The sequence below is a fragment of the Schistocerca cancellata genome, chromosome 6, assembly GCF_023864275.1.
Source record: "Schistocerca cancellata isolate TAMUIC-IGC-003103 chromosome 6, iqSchCanc2.1, whole genome shotgun sequence".
NCBI lineage: Eukaryota > Metazoa > Arthropoda > Insecta > Orthoptera > Acrididae > Schistocerca > Schistocerca cancellata.
The window spans coordinates 255,299,485-255,325,664 of record NC_064631.1 but is presented as its reverse complement, the minus strand read 5'-3'; the positions used below and the strand labels follow the sequence as shown (position 1 = coordinate 255,325,664).

The window sequence follows — 26,180 nt, the reverse complement described above, 5'->3', positions numbered from 1 at the left end:
TAGTCACCAACATTGTGTAAAACCCGTTGTCAGCGATGTGGAAGTCGTAGGATACTCTTAGCAGTGCCAGTTGTGTTGACAATTCGAGCGGCGCGGTCTATTGCCCGACGAATTTGTAGCAGTTCTGAAGCGATTGACATGAAGTGTTTCCTTCAGTTTAGAAATCGAGTTGAGCTCACAAGGTCTTAAGTCAGGGGACTGCAGCAGATGGTATAGCACTTAGCAGCCCAATCAGTCAAACAAATCAGTAACAGCTTGCACTATACATGCTTGAGCATTGTCCTGCAAAATGATGGTCAGTTCCTGCAGAAAGTGCCGTCACTTCTGTCTCTAATCTGTCATAGGTTTTGTTCCAAAAATGAACAGCATACAGACAGAAGTGATGATACTGAGCATCATTTTGCAGGGCAATCCTCTAGCACGTACAGTGGAAGCTGTTACTGATTTGTTTGACTGATGGGACTGCTAAATGCTGTAACACCTACTGCACTCCCCTGACTTAAGCCCTAGTGAGATCAACTCGATTTCTAAACTGAAGGAAACACTTCACGGCATTCGCTTCAGAAGTGCTACAAATTCGTCGGGCTATAGACCGCACCGCTCGAACTGCCAACACAACTGGCACTGCTAAGAGTATTCTACTACTTCCACATCGCTGGCAACGGGTTATACACAATGCTGGTAACTACTCTTGAAGGTCAGTAAAACTTTGAAACACGTATCTATTTTGTACGAACTGTAAATAAATAGTTGCCACTACTGAAGTTCCAACCCTCGTACAATGAAGTCACATCAATTCATGAAGGCCCTCAGGACATTCCAAAGGTACGACATGGTTCTTGACAGGCTCTGTCATCAACACGGACTCTAATACATGCTCTGTAATATGCTCCTCTGCAGTCACCAGGCTGGTAAGGAATTCTTGTGCTACGGCTTTCCATTCCTTCACCAGCGCGGTTGACACCTCCTGGATGTTCTTTGGTGCATATTGACGTGTTGAAATACGTCCCCCCAACGATTCCCCCACATTCTAGATGCATTTAATTCGGGGGATCGGGCAAGCTATGCTATTCGTGGAATATTCGCTCCTTCCAATAGCTCTTATACTTGCCCTATTCGATGCGGTCACGTATTGTCACCCATAAAAGTTAATGCCGAATGTACCTCCGAAAACACGCTTATGGGGAATGAGTAAAGTTTCATGATAACGATGACCAATGATTGCACCGTACTGAAAAATTCGGAGGTCAGTACACCCGTGCAACATGATGCCTCCCCACACAACACCACCTTGACCATTAAAACAATCACGTTCGACAATGTCCCTGGGTGTATAATGTGAACCCTCCCGTCACCATTTGAGGGTACGCCCAGCACTCTTAAAATGATCGTCCTGGTGCTCCTGGCGTTACGTTACGAAGAGACATCAAGTTGATTTTGGATACTGACGTCAATACTGTCGAGTTCTTTGTAAATTTCACTCGGTTTTGTAATGACTGGAATAATACCGCATATCCTCTCAACCCGTGAAGTGTCATTTTTTTCGTTTCTTTCTCCCCTTCTGACTGGTTCTCTTTCCTTGTTGATCACTGTACATATTAAATAATATAATTACAAAATGTGGTACAGTTTACAGAGTCAGGTAGCGTACTGGCTCACGTTTCTTGAATAATTCTGAGAAAGTACTATTTTCAAGCAATTTTTGCGAGAGAAAGTACCTGCTGCTCATGTATAGTGTCAAAATATAAAACTTGTTGTAAGATTCTGGGGTTACGATTTTACTTTGCATATATATTTTCAATCTTCCCTAGCTTGTGTAATTACCTTGGAAAGATTGCCATAATGGTGGATATATCGCAAATCTGTAACTTATATTTCCATGGCTAACGATACCTTTGCAATGAAAATGTTTCATTAGCACCTCTAGTATACCGATAAAAATGATGTAACACTAAATTTTATTACTTTAACAATATTTTGCTCTGTATTTTCTCTCCACATTCTAACTCAAAACGATTAACACCATTAATGTCGTTACAGAATTCAATGAAGTCCATTAATTTATAAATTATGCTGCTTACAAGCGCGACTCAGTGCTGACAATTTACCTGTAAATTATGTTACTTATAAGGGCAACTCAGTGCTGTCAAATTCTTCAAAGTGATTACGGGAAGAGCTGACGATAACACGGCAGTTATTACTAGGAGTGAAACGAAAAGTGCCGAAAATGGAAGCAAGGACTAATAATTATTCTTTATGTCGTTGTTCTCTCATATAGAGTTTATAGAAAGAAAATAATTCGAGAATTTTGAGGGGTGGTACTTGAACTAACCATAATGAAGAAATGATTGTAGGGAACCTTATTTTGACTTCATTTGGATAGTTAATATCATCCTCATTTAAAGGGAACTCATAGGATATGTTAGTTAAAGGCGATACTTTCTCGCTCTACAGCAATTATATTTTTAATGATTGTCTGTAATAATTCGAAATTTTGTGCCAAAGGAGAACACGAACCGCGATCCCTGCCTTACGCAGGCTGCATTCACACAACTATTAAATTTGAAGTAACTTCGTGGACCAACTCATACTCGGTACAGGCTACTCTCTGTTCTCCATCGTCGGCGGTCTGGTTGTTATGCAACCCACCCGTCACTTCTGCTGGAGCCATTGCCACGGCGTTAGGCGCTAAGGATCCACAGTGGAACGGGAGAGGTGGTATTTTAGGAAAAGAATGGTATTTTCCTAAAGGAAAAAATGTTGAATATGTGATACTTAGTCTCTAGACGCATTCGCAGATTATTAATATAAAATTTCTTACACAATATTGCATCTGTCGTACGAGGAAGAAAGCGCACGGGCGCAGGGCCCTGCTTACCTCTTCCAGACCCTTGTTGGTTGTCTCCAACTGTGATGCACACTGCTGCTTTTGCTTTAATTCTATTTCCCATATCTGTACCGGTGCCCAAAGACAAGTCATGACACTAACACTACAAACAACGCAAATCCTTTAGTGCACAGTCTGAACATCATTCGTATAAAGTTGGGTACCCATACAGTAAGTAGTTTTCCGTGTACACGGGCTCATGTAGCTAAAGTTGAATTATAACCACACTGTACATTCAACTTATTATGAACATTGTAATCAGATCTTTACTTATGCAGCCCTCGCTGTACTCAAGATTCTCATGTTTGCTGATTGCATTCTGGTGTCATAGTTAGTTTCATTTATCCAATTCTCCCTTCCATTTAAAAATGAGTAAAGAGTATAAGCAGATTAATGTACTTCCTTTTATTAAAACTGACACTACATATGCACATAATGACATCTAAATTTCCGTATTATTTGACTGCACGTTATTTTGAGTATGTGCTTATTACCAAGAATAATTCTTCTGGCAACGCGATACTCTTCTGGAGCTCTGTCACTTGTATATTCCTTCATATAACAGCTGTACTCACCCTGCAGGAAGGGCTCCCAGAGGTAGAGGCGCCCCATGAAGGGTTTTCCGTTGAAAGCTTCGCACTGCGCGCTACGGAAGTCCTTCGACCCAGGCGGGCATTCCTGACAGACAAAATACATTTCACGTTATTCAGCTTATTTCCTGCTCAAATTAAAAGCACATAGTACACGTCTTTTACCATCCATCAAAAACAGGATATGGAGACTTATTGATTTTAATACATTAATCACAGTGTTATAAAATATAAGGACTGTAGAAACTGACTGGAACCGCCCTCAGGGGACATCAGTTTCATCTCTGGAGAAGGGTGTGAACACCTTGACAATAACGATCCTACGACTTATCTTATAACATAGGTTGAAGAAAGGTAAACTTGCATTGATAACATTTATAGATTTACAAAAAGCTTACGACGATATTAGATGGAATACATTATTTACAATATTAGCAGGGATAAAAAAAGAAATAACAGGAAACGATAGGCTACTTACGACTTATACAGAAACCGGATTGCAGTTATAAGAGTGGAATGAAATAAAGGCGAAAGACAGGTGAGATTTGCGTGAGACAGCGCTGTAGCCTCTTCCCAGCGTTATTCAATATGTAAATTGAGCAGGCTGTGAAGGAAATTAATGAGAAATTTGGAACGGGAATTAAAGTTCAGGAGGAAGAAATAAAACCTCTGTCAATGATATTGTAATTCTGTCAGACACGGCGAAGATCAGTTAAATGGAACTGACAGCGCTTTGAAAAGACGTTCTAAGGTAAACATTAAGAAAAGCAAAACAGGGACAATGAAACGTGGTCGAATTAAATCAGTAGACGCTAATGGAATAACATTAGGAACTATGACATAAAGTAGTAGAATAGCTTCGCTATTTAAACAGGAAATAACTGACAATGGACGAAGCAGTCAGAATGAAAAATATAGATTCGCAACAACAAGAAAAATTTCTGGAAAAGAGAAATTAGAGTAAAATATAAAATTTTATGTTAGGAAGTCTTATCAGAAGGTATTGGTCTGGAGTGTAACCTTGTACAGAAGTAAAACGTGGACGGTAAATAGGTCAGACGACAAGAGAATAGAAGTTTTTGAAATGCGCTGCTAAAGAGCAACATTACAGATTAAATCGCTATGTCAGATAAGTAATGAAGGTTTTTTTATTAATCAATTTTCTGGCTGGTTTGATGCGGCCCGCTACGAATTCCTTTACTGTGCCAGTCTTATCATCTCAGAGTAGCAGTTGCAACCTACGTCCTCAATTTTCTGGATGTATACGAGTCTCTGTCTCCCTCTAAAGTTTTTACCCTCTGCAGCTCATCGATGCCTTAACATATGTCCTACCACCCTGTACCTTGTTCTTGCCGGCGTTTTCCTCATGTTCCTTTCCCCACCGACTCTGCAGAAAACTTTCTCATTCCTTACCTTGTCAGTCCACATAATTTTCAATATTCTTCTGAAGCATCACATCTCAAAGGCTTTGATTTTTGTTCTGGTGTTCCCACAGTCCATGACTCACTACCATACAATGTTGTGCAGCAAACGTACATGCCCAGAAATTTTTTCCTCAAGCTAAGGCCTACGTTTTATACCAGCAGGGTTCTCTTGGTCAGGAATGCACTTTTCACCTGTGTTAGTCTGATTTTATTTCCTACTTGTTTCGTCCGTCGTACGTTACTTCGCTGCCTAGGTAGCAGAATTCCTTAACTTCATCTACTTCATGATACCCAATTGTTATAGTAAGTTTTTCCATGTTCTCATTTCTGCTAGCCTCATAAGCTCGGTCCTTCTTCGTTTTGTCTCAGTCCATATTCTGTTCTCTTTAGATCGTTCATTCCACTGAACACAACCTGTAATTCTTCTTCACTTTCACTCAGGGTAGCAATGTCATCAGCGAATGTTATCATTGATATCCTTTCACTCTGAATTTTAATCACACTCTTGAACCTTTCTTTTATTTCCGTGATTGTTTCTTCGACGTACTGATACAATAGTAGGAGCGAAAGGCTGCATCCCCGTGTTACACCCTTTTTAATCCAAGCACTTCCTTCTTCATCTTCCAGTCTTATTTTTCTCTCTTGATTCTTGTACATATTGTATATTTCCCACATTTCCCTGTAATTTACCCATTTTTATCTGAACTGCACTAATGTACATTGCTGAACATTTTTCCAGGTCGACAAATCCTATGAACTGTCTTAGTTTCTTTTCAGTCTTGCTTCCATTATCAACCGCAACGTTAGAACTGCCTCTCTGGTGCCTATACCTTCCGTGAAGGAAAACTGATCATCATTCGCATCCTCAGTTTTCTTTTATATTCTCCTATGCGTTATTTTTGCCGGCAACTTGGATGCACGAGCTATTAAGCTGATTGTGCGATTATTCTGGGACTCGTCTGCTTTTGCAATCATCGGAATTGTATAGATGATGTTTTTCTGAAAGTCTGATGGTATATCGCCAGTCTCATACATTCTGCACTTCAACTTGAATAGTAGTTTTTCTGCAACTGCACCAATGATTTTAGAAATTCCGGTAAATGTAAATGAGTGTGACTAGGGCCTCCCGTCGGGTAGACCACTCGCCGGTTGCAAGTCTTTCGATTTGACACCACTTCGGCGACTTGCGCGTCGATGGGGATAAAATGATGATGATTAGGACAACACAACACCCGGTCCCTGAGTGGAGAAAATCGCCGACCCAGCCGGGAACCGAACCTGGGCCCTTAGGATTGACATTCTGTCGCGCTGACCACTCAGCTACCGGGGGCAAAAATTCCGGTGGAGTGTTATCTATCCTCCCACCCCTGTCTTATTTGATTTATCCCTTATGTCATCCCTGTCGGCTGCTGTTTCTTCTTCTTTAATGTCATCGAACAAGTCTTCCCCCTTGTAGAGGCGTTCAATGTACTCTTTCCACCTATCCGCTAGATCCTCTGCTTTTAACAGTGCAATTCCCACTGAACTCTTTATTTTATGTTAATTCACCGTAGGTTGTTTTGGCTTTCCTACATGCTGAATCCGTTCCTCCGATAATCTTCTTTTTCGATGGCTGCACATTCTTCACGTAGCCATTTTGCCTTAACTCCCCTGCACTTTCGATTTTTTTCGTTCCTAAGCGAATTGTATTTCTGTATTCCTGAATTTCCCTGAACATTTTTCAACTTCCTCCTTGCACCAATCAGCTGACGTATTTTATCTTATATCCATGGTTTATTCGCAGTTGTCTTTCTTGCTCCTACGGTTTTCTTTCCAACTTCTGTTACTGCCCTCTTTAGAGATGTAAATTCCTCTCTCAGTGTACTGCTACTGAGCTATACATCATCGCAGTGTCTATAGTCTCAGCGAACTTCAAACCTATCTCTTCATTTCTTAGTACTTCTGTATCCCACTTCTTTGTGGACTGATTCTTCCTCACCAGTCTCTTGAACATGAGGCTACTATTCATCATTACTAAATTGTTGTCAGAGTCTATATCTCCTCCTGGGTACGCCTTATAGTCCAATATCTGATTTCGGAATATCTGCCTGACCTTGATGTAATCTAACTGAAATTTTCCTTTATCTGTAGATCATTTCCAAGTGTACTTCCTCCTCCTCCTCCAGAGACTCTTCAACAGAGTATTCGCTATTACTAACTGTTATTTATTGCAGTGCTCAATTAGTCTTTCTCCTCTCTCATTTCTACTATCAAACCCATATCGTCTCGTAATCATTTCTTCAAGTCCCGCGCCCCTGCAACCGCATTCCAATCCTCTCTGTCGTCATCTGTCTTCATCTCTGCTCTCTGTCCAAGATGAGGCGCGATTCTGTTTCCCTTCCATCCACCGACCATTTGGTAGTCCCTTTTAGCCGGCATGCTTGTAGAACAAAACAGAACGCGTTACAGGTGCGACGTGCATCGTATTGAGAAATACTTCGCACCCAAGAAAGATCGCGATGTGTCCGAGACGTGCCGCCAGCTCACCTGGTCGTTGCACACGTGGACGCGCTTGTAGACGCCCACGCAGTGGCTGCGAGGCGGCGGCTCCGTCAACCGGCGACGGCGCCGGGTCTCCATACTGCAACAAGAAATGCACACATACATCTCTGAAGACTGACTGGTACACTGCTTACCAATGCAGCAAACGCAACTAAGCCAATGATTGCCAGAAGCAAATAGTACTGGCCATTAAAATTGCTACACCAAGAAGAAATGCAGATGATAAATGGATATTAATTCGACAAATATACTATACTAGAACTGACATGTGATTAGATTTTCACGCAAATTGGGTGCATAGATCCTGAGAAATCAGTACCTAGAACAACCAACTCTGGCCGTAATAACGGCCTTGATGCGCCTGGGCATTGAGTCAAACAGAGCTTCGATTGCGTGTACAGGTACAGCTGCCCATGCAGCTACAACACTATACCACAGTTCATCAAGAGTGGCGTATTGGGACGAGCCAGTTGCTCAGCCACCATTGACCAGACGTTTTCAATTGGTGAGCTATCTGGAGAATGTGCTCGCCAGGGCAGCAGTCGAACATTTTCTGTATCCAGAAAGGCCCGTACAGGACCTGCAACATGCGGTCGTCCATTATCCTGCTGAAATGTAGGGTTTTGCAGCGATCGAATGAAGGTTAGAGCCACGGGTCGTAACACATCTGAAATGTAACGTCCACTGTTCAAAGTGCCGTCAATACGAACAAGAGGTGACTGAGACGTGTAACCAATGGCACCCCATACCATCCCGCCGGGTGATAACGCCAGTATGGCGATGAGGAATACACGGTTCCAATGTGCGTTCACCGCAGTGTCGCCAAACACGGACGCGACCATCGTGATGCTGTAAACAGAACCTGGATTCATCCGAAAAAATGACGTTTTGCCATTCGTGCACCCACGTTCGAAGTTGAGTACACCATCGCAGACGCTCCTGGCTGTGATGCAGAGTCAAGGGTAACCGCAGTCATGTTCTCCGAGCTTATAGTCCATGCTGCTGCAAACGTCGTCGAACTGTTCGTGCAGATGGTTGTTGCCTTGCAAACGTCCCAATTTATTGACTCAGGGATAGAGACGTGGCTACACGACCCGTTACAGCCATGTGGATAAGATGCCTGTCATCTCGATTGCTAGTGATACGAGGCCGTTGGGATCCAGCACGGCGTTCCGTATTACCCTCCTGAACCCACCGATTCCGTATTCTGCTAACAGCCCGACCAACGCGAGCAGCAATGTCGCGATACGATAAACCGCAATCGCGATAGGCTACAACCCGACTTTTATCAAAGTCGAAAAGTGATGGTACGCATTTCTCCTCCTTAACGAGGCATCACAACAACGTTTCACCAGGCAACGCCGGTCAACTGCTGTTTGTGTATGAGAAATCGGTTGGAAACTTTCTTCATGTCATCACGTTGTAAGTGTCGCCACCGGCGCCAATCTTGTGTGAATGTCTGAAAAGCTGATCATTTGCATATCACAGCATCTTCTTCCTGTCGGTTAAATTTCGCGTCTGTTGCACGTCATCTTCGTGGTGTAGCAACTTTAATGGCATGGCCAGTAGTGTATAATTTCGATACTACTAACGCACTTCTGTCTACGGTCAGATGCAGTTTTAGATTTTCTTCCAAATAATCTAAGAAACCTTGCTGGTCGACATGAGATATGAAATTAAATATATCCTCATATTCAAAGTAAAATAATACATTATTAGAAACTTCTTATACAAATGATCAGAATATCAGACCAGAGCTGTAAATTTTCTTACGCATACATTAAACAAGGTTTTGTCAATATATAGACAGTTGAAACGTTGTGCTAATAATTTTGCTTTGCTTGAAGAATTACATAAAAACAGCAGTGAAATTTTTCAAATAGCTATTTTCTCCTGACATACACGTACATACATTATGTGATCAAAAGTATCCAGACACCCCTACAAACATACGTTTCTCATATTAGGTGCATTTTGCTGCCACCTACTATCAGGTACTCCATATTATCGACCTCAGTAGTTATTAAACTTCGTGAGAGGGCAGAATGGGGCGCTCCGCGGAACTCACAGACTTCACACGTAGTCAGGTGATTGGGTTTCACTTGGGTCATACGTCTGAAGGCGAGATTTCCACACTCTTAAACATCCCTAGTTCCACTGTTTCCGATGTGGTTGTGAAGTGGAAACGTGAATGGACACGAAAAGCACAAAAGCGTACAGGCCTATCTCGTCTGTTGACTGATAGAGACCGCCGACTGTTGAAGAGGGTCGTAATGTGTAATAGGCAGACATCTATTCAGACCATCACACAGGAATTCCAAACTGCATCAGGATCCACTACAGGTACCATTACACTTAGGTAGGAGGTGAGAAAACTTGGATTTCATGGTCGCGCGTCTGCTCATAAGCCACACACCACGCCGGTGAATCACAAACGATGCCTTGCTTGGTGTAAGGAGCGTAAACATTGGACGACTGAACAGTGGAGAAACGTTGTGTGGAGTGACGAATCACGGTACACAATGTGACTCCCGGTGAACGTCATCTGCCACCGTCTGGAGTGTCAACAGTAAAATTCGTAGGCGGTGCTGTTATGGTGCGGTCGTGCTTTTCATGCAGGGGGCTTATACCCCTTGTTTTTTTGCGTGGCACTATTACAGCACAGGCCTACATTGATGTTTTAAGCACCTTCTTGATTCCCACTGTTGAAGAGAAATTCGGGAATGGCGATTGCAACTTTCAACACGATCGGGCACCTGTTCATAATGCATGGCCTGTGACGGAGTGGTTACGCAACAATAACATCCCTGTAATGGACTAGCCTGCACAGAGTCCTGACCTGTATCCTATAGAACACCTTTGGGATGTTTTGGAACGCCGTGTTCGTGCCAGACCTTACCGACCGACATCGATACCTCTCCTCAGTGCAGAACTCCGTGAAGAATGGGCTGCCATTCCCCAAGAAATCTTCCAGAACCTGATTGAACATGTGCCTGCGAGAATGGAAACTGTCATCAAGGCTAAAGGTGGGTCAACTCCATACTGAATTCCAGCATTACCGATGGAGGGTGCCACGAACTTGTAATTCATTTTCAGCCAGGTGTCCGGATACTTTTGATCACATAGTGTATGTAATCTGATTCAACTTCCACCTCGTAAATTTAGAAGTTACATATCACTTGGTATCAGAGCGACGACAGTTGTGATAATACATTTCAGCTGAGGAAATGCATAACAGCTACGTCAAAATTATTTATTATTCACGATTAGTTTCATCAAATTCTAGAAACATCTTCAGGTGACAAACTCTTGACCTAAAGAAGATACTAAAATTAGAACAATCTTACTCCAAGATGTATCGAATTGACACAATGTTGATTAGCAAGTAAGGAATACGGACCTTTCAGTGCAGAGTGTCCTTAAAATCTCCGTTAGGGTAATTAATAAGAATCCCCTATCTTCAGGCACAAAGCTGGCGTCATAAAGCAGGCAACCGTAACCAGTAAAATAAAAAGATGAAAATATTTCGAAGGATGGTCGGAAAAAAACTTTCCGGGCATTTTGGTATAAGTGACATTTGGCTTTCAGTGGCTCATTACGCAGTGATAAAATACTTACGGTTTATTCTATTTGTTACTCCAGTACTCAAGTCGTGAACAACTTGTCCGAACCGTTCAGTCACAGAAACGCTACGGGCCCTACAAGTCATAAGAAACGGCAAGGGCCCTGGTCTCAACAACATACACTCAGAGTTCTTAACGCACTGTGGACCAAAAACAGAAGAATGGCTGACGACATTTTACTCCAACATATTCCAGTCAAAAGTTTAGGCAAAAGAATTCAAGAGGGCAAAAATCATTGCCATCCTCAAACTAGGAAAGCCAGACGATGAACCAGAAAGCTATAGACCCATCTCTCTCTTAGCTGTAGCATATAAACTGCTTGAGCGTCTCCTTTACAACGGATTATATCCAATCATACTAAAATCTCTGCCTATCGACCAAGCCGGCTACAGACCCAATCGAGACTGCGAGGATCAGGTCCTCGCATTAACAACGTTCATTGAGCGGGGCTGTGAACAACGCCTGAAAACTGGTGCGGTTTTCGTCGATTTGACAGCAGCCTATGGTACTGTCTGGAGAGAGGGTCTAACGTATAAGTTCCTAAAAGCTACTGGATGTAAAACCATAACGTCTCTTTTAGAGAACATGTTGTCAAATAGAGTCTTGCAAATCTCAATGAGTGGCTCTTTCAGCAAATCAAAACTCGTGAGTAATGGTCTCCTCCAAGGGTCAGTGCTTGTGCCTCTGCTGTTCAATCGCTATGTAGCCGACCAACTAATTGCCGCATCCAGAAAATCTATTTACGCAGATGACATCACTCTTGCATGCCACCGTACTAATATGACTTATTTTGAACAGACTCTCATCCAAGATCTGCAATTGATGGCTGAATGCTTCACGAAATGGCTACTAATCCTAAGCGCACTTGAACAGAGACCTCATACTTCCACCTAAAAAATAGGCTGGCTGAAACACCTCTACTGATATCTCTGAATGGTACGGCACTTACTTACAATTCCCATCTACATTATCTGGCAATAACATTGGATCGCACTCTCTCTTATAAAGAATACCTATCAAGCATGGCCGCAAAACTGAAAACCCGAAACAACATCCTCTACACATTAGCGGGAACGACCTGGGCAGCTGGTGCAGAGACACTCCGTACCACCGCTCTAAGCTTGGTCCACTGAACGGTTGAACACTGCGCATCGGTGTGGGAAAAGTAAATGCGGTGCTAAATCAGACGATGCGAATAATTGCTGGAGCCATTACAGCCACTCCACTCTACTGACTACCAGTCCTCAGTAACATCGAATCGCCTTATATACGACGATGCAACATACTCATAAGAGAGTTTAAAAAGATCTCCAGTAATACAGCCCTGCCAATCCACCAGTATTTAGGAGACTCAAATCCAGAAATCCCAAAATGAAGACTGCAAAGCAACTTCTGAGCCAAAACTACAATGGCGTTGAAATCTGGCCAACGGAGTGGAGAAACAGAGCCAATCCAATATGACATACTTTAGTTGAGACTCTCAACCATCCAGCGGGCTTTCACCTCTCAAGGAAAACCTGGGTAACACTGAACAGCGTACGGGCAGATCAAGGCCGATGAGGATCCTCGGTGTACAAATGGATATTGAGATCTGATCCGGGTGCGACTGTGGTGCCAAAGAACAAACCATCCATGGCTTCAGCGAGTGGCCACTGAGGGCGTTCGTCGGCACTGATGACTACTTCCTGAGGGCAACACCACAAGCTGTGGAGTTGCTGCAGAATCTAAGTGTGGTATTGTGATTGCTGAAAATACTGGAATCTGAACTTTATGCAGTCTTACTGTCTTGTAATGTAGTTATACATTTATTGTTATGTACCAATGTTCAATTTACATTATTTTATTATGTTTGTATCCTGTATTTTAACAATGTATATTCTCTTTTATACTGTTTCCAATGTAATGTGCCATGCCATAAGCTAAATAAATAATGTTGACATGTTCTACAAACGTGAAGTCAACCATGTTGCTCTAACACTCACTGAGACGTGAATTAAGCTCGAACCGGGTCAGAGAGGTAGGACAGATATCAAATGACATCAGTCGATCCAGCATAACCAGCCCCCCATCATGACTACCCTGTTGCATGGCTACCTAGCAAACATGTTTTCTAACGGTTGTAGCACGGGAACGGTAGGTTCCAGGACATGGGTTGCTGCTCAAAATACTGTAGACTCGGCCCTAGAAGATTTTAAGAGGAATTTTAGAGCACCTTATAAAATGTTCAAATGTTCAAATGGTTGGGAATTCCTATGGGACCAAACTGCTGAGGTCGTCGGTCCCTAGACTTACACACTACTGAAACTAACTTATGCTAAGAACAGCACACACACCCATGCCAGAGGGAGGACTCGAAAGTTGTGAAACTTTGATACTACAGCCCTATGTCTAGAACTCCGCCATAGCCGGTCCCAAGCCCAGTTGAGAAAGGAGGAGGGGGAGGAGTAACACCTCGCTAAAAAACCTTGGTTCACCTGACCCGGGTGATAGTACCTCGTGAGTGCCCCTTGCCAGGGATACGGTGAAGACCTCAACGGCAGCGAACGCGGAGAAGATGGACTTCCGTACAGCGGAGCTGGCGGAAGAGGCACCTTTCCTCTTTGGGGGTGCAAAAAGAGTACAAGTAGCGACTGAACCCCAGAGGGGCGGCTACGGCTACAGACAGGGTCTGGCTCATGGTGAGCGGCTGACTTTAGGCTGGGCATCCTACTGGCTATGTGGAAAGTAACGGGAAACTACCACATTACATTCCCAAGCAGTGCATGTTATGTCTCTCCATATGAAAGATTCCGGAGTTAAAACTTCCCTTCATTCGGATCTCCGGGAGGGGAACACATTGAGAGTAGACGTATTTGAAAGGAAGAAAGGGACAGTGAAGGGAGGAAAGATACGGATTGGAACATGGATCTAAGGCGCTGAAGTCATGGACTGTGCGGCTGGTCCCGGCGGAGGTTCGAGTCCTCCCTCGGGCATGTGTGTGTGTGTGTGTTTCTCCTTAGGATACTTTAGGTTAAGTAGTGTGTAAGCTTAGGGACTGATGACCTTAGCAGTTAAGTCCCATAAAATTTCACACACATTTGAACATTATTGTTTGGAACATGGAATGTGAGGACACTATCGCAAACAGGAAAGCTAGAGAATGCAAAACAGGAGATGAAAAGGAACAGATTAGATGCCCTCGGTTTGTGTGAAATGAGATGGGTAGAGAATGGGTAGATAGAAAGTGGAGATTATAAGCTCTTTTACTCAGGGGAAATGAAGAGTAGTGAAAACGGACTAGAAATACTGATAGGGCAAAAGTTGCAAAATAAGGTAATGAAGGTACAATATATTGATGGAAGACTGATGATACGACTGAAGGGTAGTTCAAAAGATTTGGTATTAATACAGGTATATATGCCAACCAACCAGCATAGAGATGAGTAAGTTGAAGAATATTATGAGAAAATACAAGAACTCATCGAGAAAGAAAATAGAAATGCGTGCGTTATCATCATGGGGGACTGGAATGCAATGGTGGGTGAAGGAAGATATGAAGATACAGTAGGAAAATTTAGATTAGGAATAGGAAATGAGAGAGGTGAACGACTAATTAGTTTCTGTAGAGGAAATTTATTAGCAGTGAGTAACACATTATTTGAACACCACAAAAGGAGCTGTTACACATGGATAGCAAATTTGAATAGGGAAAGATATCAGTTGGACTACATCCTGATACAGGATTTAAAGAATTCTAAAGCTTACCCAGGAGCGGATATAAGTTCAGACCACAATCTAGTGATGGGAGAAATACTGAAAAAAGTCTGGAGAGGTAAAGCAAAGGAAAGAATAAACATAGAAAGACTCAAAGAGGTAGGAAAGGCATCATATTTGGACAACAGATTTTTGGAAAAATGGCAAAGAGGTAGGGTTGATGAAAGTGTTAATGACAAATGGATAAAAATGAGGCCGAAACTTGGATACTACAGCCCTATGTCTAGAAGCTGTATCGTCTGGAACGTGCACGCGAGCGCCGCCCCCGCATTCTTGGCCCGGCCGCTGCACGCGCTGACTGCACGCGCCGCCGAAGACGCAGGGGCCACGTAATGCCCTCGGGAGGCGCCAGTATTTCACGGAGCCGCGCCACTAATAAGTGCAACCCGTCAGCGGCGGCGACGTCGTCCTCGCTTTGGCCCCCAGTCGGGCGGTGATTTATCGGCGGCATATCTGGGCTAATGGGGGCCGCCCGTAACTCTGCGAGCGGCCGAAGGCGGCGGCGCAGGCGCAGTTGCCACCACGCGTGGCGATTGCCCATTGTTCGCGAGGTGCGCGTGAGCGCGGGACGCCGTGGCTGCGCCGCGCCGAGGGGACAGGTCGGCGACCCCGGCGTCACGCACGCCTCGTTAGCGCTGGCGCCAGTGCGGCCGCTTCCTTCCGCACCGCGGAGACCACGCCGCGTTCTTGTCGCGTGCGGCCGACGCCGTAAGTCACGGGCAGCGTCCCGCGGGGACGGGCCCTGGGCACAGCTCGTATTCTGTACCCATCCGTCACCGCGTCTGGCCGTCTCTAGAGCTCGCCGCTAGATACTGTCTCGCGCTGCTGCTCATCAAAAACACTGGTGTAACGTCACTGTAGCAGAGTGCATCAGCAGCAGTCAACCTACCCATCCGAACTTTAATTTTGGAAGTAATTTTATAAAATAACAACTCACAAAAAGCTCGGAGGCCCGACCTGTGCTTAGAAATAGGCAGTGATGACAGTTTCTGGAGAGACACCAAGGAAAACAGTGCTGTGGGAAGCCCAGACCAAATCGGTACATCCATCGACAGTGTACGGACGATATCAGCACTGGCGGTGCTGACTTGGGCACCAAGCTGTTGGAGCGGGTGCTGTTTCCTCTGGACGCACACACGACAATTCAGGAAGGCGAGGAATGGCTTCAGGAGATGTCGAGGACCACAGTCAGAGTGCTTTCGAGTTAATATTGGTATCGGGTGCTCGGATGCTCAAGCGCTGAAGTTTAGTTACAGTGTTGTACATAAAGCTGCATTAAGTGACATTAATTATCTCTCACTTTGTTCAGAAGTTGTGTGTTGATTACAGCGTATTGCGGATGTGGCACATGGAACCGTGCTAAGTGAATACTGTCCATTGCATTCAATGCATATTAAATATTATGTCATAAACCTGGATGCTGCATATTAGTACTTGCAGTGTGCGAGATCGTGCAAAGGTTACAGCGTAGTTTAAAATCTTGTTACAACGATGGATTTGTTCCATACTCAGTGCGTTTTATATTGATTCAGCATAGGTCTTGTCGTTGAACCTGTAGTTCTTTCATGTGTATTGCGATTGCTATATTCTCTTGCGTGAATGAATTCTTTAGATATGCAACGATGTTATGTACCTGTACATCTAGGTAGTTGAGAAGTAGCGGCAAGCCAGGTTGGCCGAGGGGTTCTAGGCGCTACAGTCTGGAACCGCGCGACCGCTACGGTCGCAGGTTCGAATACTGCCTTGGGCATGGATGTGTGTGATGTCCTTAGGTTAGTTAGGTTTAAGTAGTTCTAAGTTCTAGAAGTTAAGTCCCATAGTGCTCAGAGCCATTTGAACCAAGTTGAGTAGTATATTGATAGTTGGTGTCCTGATGATTAGGAGTAGCTAGTAGTAGCACGGCAAGAAATAGCCAGTAGAGAGTTTACTCAGTTTTCTGTTATATAGAGTGTTTCACAATTCATGTTACACACTTCTAGAAATTTTAGAGGGGTTAGTAGATCAAGTTCTACATTCGAAACTATGTCCGGAAAAGTCATCATATAACGCTACAGAGCGTCAATGTTATAAGCGCCGACGTCTGTAAATGTATGTACGTATGTACAGGGTTGTTACGTGACGATGTTACAAACTTCCTAGGATTATGGAGAAGGATAAATGTATCAATTTGAGGTAAGGGTGCCTAAACCTGAAATGAACAAGTCGAAATTTCTATGCGAAAGCCGTTCTGACACCTCTGGCAGTGGAATACTGGTACTTCTGTTGCTAAAATTGTAGAGTAGGCAACTTTCAGAGGTGGCAGTACGGACCAAAACAAGAAAAAGAGTGTAGTAAAAGTGGGCTCTAAAATACATACCTTAAGAGCTAGAAGCACCTGTTCAATAGAGGAGATGTATTTCACACTAGCGATGATGAACAAGTGCTCATAGCTCTGAAGTATGCATATTAAATCCCATGTTTACTAGACTTTTTTTTCTATTTTGGTCCATACTGCCACCTCTGAAAGTTGTCTGCACTACAATCTTAGCAACAACAGGACCAGTACATGTACTCCACTGTCAGAGGTATTAGAACGGTTTTTGCCTATAACTTTCGACTCACTCCTTTTCGGTAAAGGTACTCTTACCTCAAATTGATAGGTTTATCCTTGTACATTACCCTAGAAAGTTTGTAGAATCTTCACGGAACCACCCCCTACATATATACATTTACAGGCGTCGACGCCTATAGCTTTGACGCTCTTTAGCGTCGTTGGATGACGTTTACGGACATGGGTTCCTGTGCAAAACTTGATCTACGATGTCCCGTCTACAGTCTCTAGGAGTGTGTAACACGAGTTGTAAAACCACCCTGTAGACCTTCATGCTACTGTCATAACTATTGAAGGCCCTGTATTGTAAAGTTCACGTCGAGTGAGAGCAGACTGAATTGTTTTGTATGAATTAATGTTATTATTTCCAGAAGGTATTTTGTGTTGCTCAAGCCATAATCAAGTTTATTCGGGCCTCAAGAAATTTTTCGCCTACAGTAGTGTTTTCTGTCTTTTTAAATTGGGCCTCTGCCTGATAATAAAAATAATGAATATCGCATCTGCACAACCCCTGCCCAGTCCCCACTACACCTAAATTTCAAGCTACATTTTGGTAGCAGAGGGTGGAGACACCATGCTAATACAATGTATCACCACCTCAAGCCTTCATAATGACAACAGTTCGGCCGGGTAGAGAGTCACGGGAGTTGACGGGTATGCCGTACAGTGTGCACGACAAACAGTACAGACTTCAGGGTCAAATGCTATACCGTCTCCCCATTCCTCTGACCACCACTCAGTGACTGATGACCTTAGAAGTTAAGTCCCATAGTGCTCAGAGCCACCACTCAGTAGCACTGTGGCCTTAGTTAATGTCTAGTTGTTTATCTGCAGCCCATACAAAAAGTGTTGGCTGTTTTGAAAGAGCACTTGATTAATGTGGTTTTTATTGAAAGTTGGAAAGTCATCAACAGAAAGCCGTTATTATTGAAACAAGTGTACGGCGGAGAATATGGTTCATGCACGCAATTTTTTGAGTCATGAGAGCTGTTCAGAGATGATAGAGATTGTATATGACTCGTCTCCAAGGTGATTCTCAGCGTCAACAATTTTGAGAAACAATGAAAAAACTGCATTTGCAATTACAAAAAAAATTACCCTCCAACTGCAAGGATGTTTTTAATTCCTTTAATACATAATATATTTCGAAACTACAAACCACACATTCGACATCATTTTGAAAGATATATCTAATCAAAGTTAGTTATTACCGTTACAGTATGACAACTAACATCACTGATCAGCAATATGTGCAAGAGCAATATGTGCCCGCAAAAGCACACAGGAGGCCGCAACCCCACTGTCGCAAAAGTCATCTTCTTGAAGCATGTTTATGTGCTGCGTCACTTTTTATTTCTCAGCTTCAATTCTCTCAAATTTCGTTCCTTTCAGAGTAGATTTCACTTTTGAGGACAGACGAAAGTAGCACTGAGGAAGATCTGTAGATGTTCCAACTCAGTGATCCCAATGTTAGCCAAAAACAGAGTGACAACCATTGCAGTGTGGGGTGGGGTGTTGTCCTAATGGAGAATCCATGACTTGTTTTTCCACAGCTCAGGTCGCTTGGACTTCAAGATAATATTTCTAATATTCCTTATTTATTAATAATCCTTCAGGTACCCATTTTACGTACACAGTGCCATGGCTGTTCAAAAACACAGTTATTATTGCTTGAATTTCGATTTTGACATTCGAGGCTTCTTCACTATCGTTGAATCGGGGCTCTTCCATTGCATTTATTTGTGGCTCTTAGACACCGGTTCAGAAGCAAAAAAACCACGATTTATCATTTTACTACTATCTCAAAAAAAATTTTAGCCCTTTTTGTTGTTTTTCAGAGTGTCATCATAAAAGTTCAAGTTTACGTAGTCACTTATTAAAGTGCTTGTTGGTTCCACTTTCCGTGCTTATTTGCTTGATTATGCCACAAATTTGAACTTTCCTGATGAGTAGAGGACTTTTCAGTCTCATACGCTGTAGCCAATCACTATCTTTGCAGTATGGATTCCCCATAAATTTTGAACGGTTGGACTCCGGAATCTTCTTTTATGGTTAAAATTTCGTTGCATGTCCTTTGTAGCCTTATCGCTGAGAGTCCTAGACGAAAAAATTAATAGAAGCTATGGTAATTCTACTGGATAATTCAGATTAACTTTATCATAAGCAATGATGACGATAACAGTAGTAGAAAAGATTACTGGTTCTGTTTCACGAACAAGGAAGAAAACAAAATTATACGCATTTTCCATACAGTGTTATGTTTGTTACCGAACCTGTGGATAAGATCTATCTCGCTGTCTGTTATACAGACACATCGCTGTCCAAACTGGAGAATCTTGTAACCCGTTGAAAGACATCTGAGTACATCTTTCATTAGAGTGTATCTTATTAACTTGTATAATATTTCCTTCTTTTTTAAATGTCATCTTCATCATATTCTGTTCAGAGCAACGCCTAAAGGAAGTGATCTTTGTGGGCATGTGTTTTATTTAATCCTAATTTCCTCTTTATTATTAGCAGGTTATATTTCACGAACACTCCTTGTCTTGCATGAAATCCATTCTGTTAGTTTGGCTGTGGGCTAAGGCGAATTTTCTGCTCTCTCTAAGGTTAGGCACGGAGGGTTGAATCGTTCGAATGTACAGGAAAATAGGTGGGGGAGAGGGGCGTATCGAAGAACTAGGAGATAAATGGTTGCAGAAGAACCCAGCTCTCTCTGTCTTTGCTTACTTGACTTGGAGCGCGTAGGTGAAACGATCTTCCCCGCCGAATTAGTGGGCGAAAATTTTCATTGGTTGCTGGAAGTTCGCCGTAGATGCTTCGAGATCTTTCTAAAAAATGTGTCAAAACAGACGAGCAAGGGATCCGTAGGATGCTCTTTTTGACGCAAGCCACCTGGTTCCGTTTGTTTCGCCAAGAAGCTATGCTGAGTTGACCGGAATGGGCGCCAAAAACCGCATCGTCTCTGGAATGTTGAGGAGCGAACGGTGGGTAGATGAAGACGGGACGAGCTACAATATGGACGTGTCGCAAATGCCTTGGGCCGGTAGGAGAGGCTGTGCAGCTGTACCAGGAGGCAACAACGGTGAGGCGCGATGGAAATGCTGGCTGGCGTACTGCTAACTGCTAGTTAGGTCACGATCAGAGCTTCTTAGTAGTTCTGTGTACTAAACTCTTTCCGAATTGCTGAAATCTTTGTCACGCTTGTCGTAAGCTAAATACTTTACACCGCCCTGTTTTAAGTTGAGCAATATATTGGTTCTCTTGCAGAAATATCTGTATTTCGTATCCGCTTTTACTTCTTTCTGCTCTTGTCCAATGCGAATCGGTTAACGAAACTGTAAGTTAATCAGACCCGCAAATGTCTGTGGATCAGTAACAACAACTTAGTTTCTTGTTTTTCTCTTTTTGCCCTCGTAACGCTTATGTTGAAGCATGTTGGATCACGCACCAGCTTATAAAATTCTTTCGCTTGTTACCATGGATTCATCACCCATGCTGATCATTTTTTTCTGCTAAATTATTGTCAGGTCTTCATTTCATAAGGCAACGGCCTTGCCGCAGTGGATACACCGGTTCCCGTGAGATAACCGAAGTTAAGCGCTGTCGGGCGTGGCCGGCACTTGGATGGGTGACCATCCAGCCGCCATGCGCTGTTGCCATTTTCTCGGGGTGCACTCACCTTAGTGGTGCCATTGAGCAGCTACTCGACCGAATAGTAGCGGCTCCGGTCAAAGAAAGTCATCATAAGGACCGGGAGAGCGGTGTGCTGACCACATGCCCCTCCTATCTGCATCCTCGACTGAGGATGACACGGCGGTCGGATGGTCTCGATGGGCCATTTGTGGCCTGAGGACGGAGTGCTTCATTTCATAAGGAACATAGCAGTTAAAAACATTGCTTGTTACGTAATTCAAATTTCCTTCATGTAAATGTAAATAAATCCAAAGGTTTGGATTCAGTCTTTTATTTCGAGCCCGCCCCCCACTTCATTTTCAGATGCGTCTGGAAATAGAGTCAGAAATATATGAGGTACGGCTAAACATTGTGTTTGTCCCAATAAGGCAATACTGTGCTGCTTGTTTCCATTGCGTTAGTTTCAAGAAATTGTTTCACATGGTTTCGGGGTATAAATTCCTTCTAATTAACCACAATGCGGCCATTGCACTTACGGGGTACCACACCATCACTGAATGTATGAAAACGACAATAGGAATCAATGGTTAAGGGATCACCTATCTGGTTAAGGGTTAAGGTTAAGGCGTCACATTTTTGCTTTTTTTCAGCCAGAAATACAAACTAAGACCTCTACTTCCCCATCAGATCACTTCATGCTGCCAAACACTAAATTCACAGCCGGCACTTTACATCTTCGTTTAATTTACTGTAAAAGTATGCATGTGTTCCGATATCGGAAAGATAAGAAATTCTTACACTTTCAGTTCCCTTACGTACCCTGTTACTCTAGCCAATCGAATAACTCTTTCCGTACCGTTATTGATTTTTGTCTCTGTGAGACACCTTACGCATTTTTCTGCCGTCCACCTAGAACGGAGTGCCCCTTTGGTACAGCTTTCTTACTGAATGTCTCGCCGGCAGCTCTTTGATCATCTGCATCCAGACATGCCTTTGCCGTGTCTGCTTCCCGACCGGCAAGTAACGTAACATAACGTAGCGGGAGCGGGTACCTGTCGGACAACGCGACCATCGTTCACTTAGCCAGCGTTCCCACATGGCGCTTCTCTCAGCACATACCTCCTTCTTGTAGCTACCGATCATCGCAGTCTACCGACGTGTTCCGCCTATTCACTGCACTGAGACTTAATGGGGTATGGAGTCAGTACAAGTTCTGACTGTCACGTTATTTTTACTGTGTGCTTCGCCTTTCCTGCAGCACTATTCAGAAATATATCGCTCCTATCCGGTTTTCATTACGTCCTCCGCATATATCTTACTCCATGCTTTCATTTGGCTTACACTGTAGCTACGCTTTCACAAGTGTATGTACCTTATACCGTACGTACAGTAGAGGCATTGAACTAATATTACTAACATTCAGTGTAATCTCTCGGCACAATCCTGGCAACGTTCTTGCAATCATTCATGTTTCAAAAAGTTCCGTTTCATGGGAATGATCGTGCCAACGATCGTGATGTAAATCAGGAGAGAAAGAAAGCCACCATCGGTCGTTAAGGTCATCTGTCTTTTTTATTGCATTGCACATCTACATTTTTACTGACAGAGCAGCTATCATCAGTTCATTATAAGAAATCACGTAGACTGAATGTAATTATAACGACATGCATTCCAATCTAATTCAGGTATGTACAGGTATTATTGGATTAAGTCTTGTACATGCCTGAGTTACACGGGAATGTGTGCCGTTATAATTACTTTTTGTTTACATGACTATTTGTATCGCCCTGATGATAGCAGCAGCGTCAGTCGAAATCTCGTTCTGCAATACAATAAGAAACACGAATAGTGTTAAGACCGATGTTGACCGTTTTTCTTTTCTGTCTCGGTGAGCATCAAGAAGGCATATGCCTCGAGAGCATCCTGTGATCAGTATTGGTTCATGCGCTTGTAATCTATTGTGTTGTTATTACATAATTGTAAGTAGCGGAAAATTTGGGTCTCTGCCGGACCAACCTGATCGTAACATTACGCAGCTTTGCTATCTCTCTACAACTTTTACTCCCCACACTCCCCTACATTACTGACGGTTTCTTTGTAACTCAGGACGTTTCCTATCAAACGACTCCTTATTTTGTCAAGTTCTATCCTTAAATTTATTTTCTTCCCAATTCGATACACTACCTCCACATAACCTGTTCAGTCTACACATAAAATCTTCAGATCCTCCTGTAACACCACATTTCCAAAAACTCTGTTCTGTTTTGCTTGAACTATTTATTGTCTACTTTTCAGTCCCGTGCAGTACGACTCTTCAGGCAAATAACTTCAAAAACAACTACCAGCGATGCACTTTTTTGTTTAACGTTTACATTTTCTCTTGTTCAGAAATATTGCTTTTCCTGTTGCATGTTTGAATTTTATTCTCTTCTTCATCCATCTACATATATTTGGCTTCTCAACCAACGAAGCTCATCTCTGATTTTTACTATCTGATTTTCTAATCTAATACCCATGATTTAATCCGAGTACGCTCCATTACTCTTGTTTTACATTTATCAATGTTCATCTTACCATCTCTTGCAAGACAGAATCCATTACAATCAACTGCTCTCCCGAGCCCTTTTCCGTCTACGACAGGATCACGTCGTCGACAAACTTCTAAATTTTAATTTACTCTCCGTGAACTTTAATATCCTTTACGATATTTTGTAGAGTTTTCTTCAGAGCCTGCTCAATGAAGATATAGAATAACATCGTGGGTAGCCTTCAAACTTGTCTTACACCTTTCTCAACAACTGCTTTCTTTCCAATACATTTAACTCTTTATTAATGTAGGTATGTCCCTGTATACATTACAGACGATCTTTCGTTCCCTGAATTTTATCAGAAATTCAGAGAGTGATTGTAGTCAACAAGCTTCTTCTAAACCTATAAGAAATACGTAAGGATTTTAAGTCTGTGGAAAATGTTAGTAAATAAAACTGGCCAGGTGCAAGTAGGAATCGGGACTGAATGTTCCGTGTAAACTTATTATATATGCAGATAGCTCATCTATTCTCGGATTCGAGGATCCTGGTGATTTTTACCTGTTATCGACGTTTATAGTGGCAAGATATCGGTCCCAGCGTTTCCGAGGCTTTCGAGAATGTTTCAATTTCTAGTTCGATAACAAATGACAATTTTGTTTTCTTGCGGCATAACTACAGTTCAACAATTTTCGGATTTTTTTGTTTTGTTTTCAATGTGAAAGCTTGCCTTTTTCCAAATTTCATGATTCTACGCCAACGGGAAACCTGTACAATTGAGTGAGTTTACGAGCGTCAGAATATGTGACATAAATGGCCAAATCTTTTAACTGCATTGACTTAGAAGCTTAAATTTTTTTCTCCGCCAAGGGATCATACACCACATTATTTGACACAAATTTCAACTTGATAATTTTACTTGTTCCTGACAAAAATGATTTTCAAACGTCAAACAGACAGACAGAGGGACGCATAAGAAAACGCTCATGTAAGGGTTCCGTTTTTACCCACTGACATACAAAACCCTAAAATAAGGGACAGATTATTAATAAATCTGCTGCAACATTCAAGAACAGTTAACGAAACGCTGGTAACAGCAACAGGTGGGAAAACGTTAGCCATCGATAACAACTCGAATGGTCCAGTAGTGGCTATCAAAATATTAGCAAATTATCGAAGTACATGGATGGAATAAAAGAGAAGGGATGTGAACCATATCATCTTCATCTTTGCCTAGGTGTGGTGTGTCGTCTTCCGGAGCCTTTGATTTGCTCTGCCGCGATTGGTCCGTTTGCTTTTAAATTTCAGAGGGCGCTGCGTTCTAGGGAGAGACCTGCTGACGACGAGAGTATCGAATGCTGCTGCCGGAGTGAGACGGGGAGTTTAGTTTCCGGTTGTGTGGCAGCGCAATGTTGCGGGAAACACCATGGCACACGTTCTGTGAACGCATGTGATTGCTACGAGCGTGTGTACTCGGGACGGCGGCAGTCCTTCTGGACGGGCTGTGTGATAAGGAAGCTCGGCGTGGCAACTGTTGACGCGGAGTGTCCGCGTTGCATGGCGGAACTGGGGCGATTGGCATTACTCGAGTTGCTGCTGGTTGCAACCTGTCGCCGAATGCTTGTCTGCCTTGTGGAGTAACGGTGAGAAGTTCTTGACTTGATGTGTCTCACTCAATTTCTGCCCGTGTCGTGGGGTGTGTTTTGCTCTATGGTCGTGTGTCATTGTGTTTCGCAATTTTAGTAGGCTCAGGCGTGCCCGAAATCCCGATTCAATGATCTGCTGTTATATTGTCAAGTGTAACTGTCACTAGAAATGAGTGTTAAATCTGTGTGCCTTAATAACTGAACCTAAAATATTATCTGTGGTTGGAATTTTATTCTGACCCAAATACAATAACGATCTTGTATTTTACAATTTGTTGGGTGTTATTATTATTTAGTACTGGCCGTCACATTTACTAAGTCGAAGATTTACGAAGGCCAGTTGGCGTCATTAACAGTTCCTGCCATGTGTTTCAATGTTTAGTAATTTTTATTTTATGTGTCATAGAGAGTTGCTGTCATGCCCTATGTGGACGATTCGCCACGTTGGTGAAGTTTCTAGTTGTTCTGCTGGTCTGTGCCATATTGCTAAAGCAGGCAGTCCTAGCACAGCTGATAGTAAATTTTTCCTAGTGGTGAGGAGCACGGGCTGGTTTTTAAGTGCTAATTCACTCACTTCAACCATTCTCAAATATTTATTACTACTGACATTCAGGCCCTTCAGGCCGAGTGGCGACGTCACTACCCAATTTTGGTTATTAATTTTATCTTGATAGCTTGTTTCATTAAAAAAAAGCTTTGGTATATGAATTTGTCTTTTGGTCTTTACTGCTCCTTTGGACGAAGTAAATTAACGGTTGGTTTTGCATTCTTGTAGCATTATCAAAATAGCATTTGTGGTTATATTTGATTGGCCCTTCTGGCCGAATGATTAAAGTCTTTCGTTTCAGTGACTTATTGTATTGGTCAATAATTAATCAAAGGTGTTGGGTCCTTCAGACCGTGATTATCTCCTTATGTTGAATCTTAAGGTTGTCATTCTGACATTACAGTTGTGAATGTTC

The 26,180-nt window shown here is 42.8% G+C and overlaps 1 protein-coding gene across 1 annotated transcript in view; it reads right to left on the bottom strand.

Annotated features, from left to right (window-relative positions):
• Nucleotides 1–26,180, bottom strand: part of LOC126088270 (thrombospondin type-1 domain-containing protein 4-like) — a 182,874-nt gene that overhangs the window by 11,419 nt on the left and 145,275 nt on the right. The window contains exons 5-6 of the mRNA XM_049906401.1: nt 7,428–7,521; nt 3,463–3,565 (exon numbers count right to left, since the gene is read on the bottom strand). Of these exons, the coding sequence (XP_049762358.1) occupies nt 3,463–3,565; nt 7,428–7,521 (197 nt within the window). The remainder of the gene's footprint in view (nt 1–3,462; nt 3,566–7,427; nt 7,522–26,180) is intronic.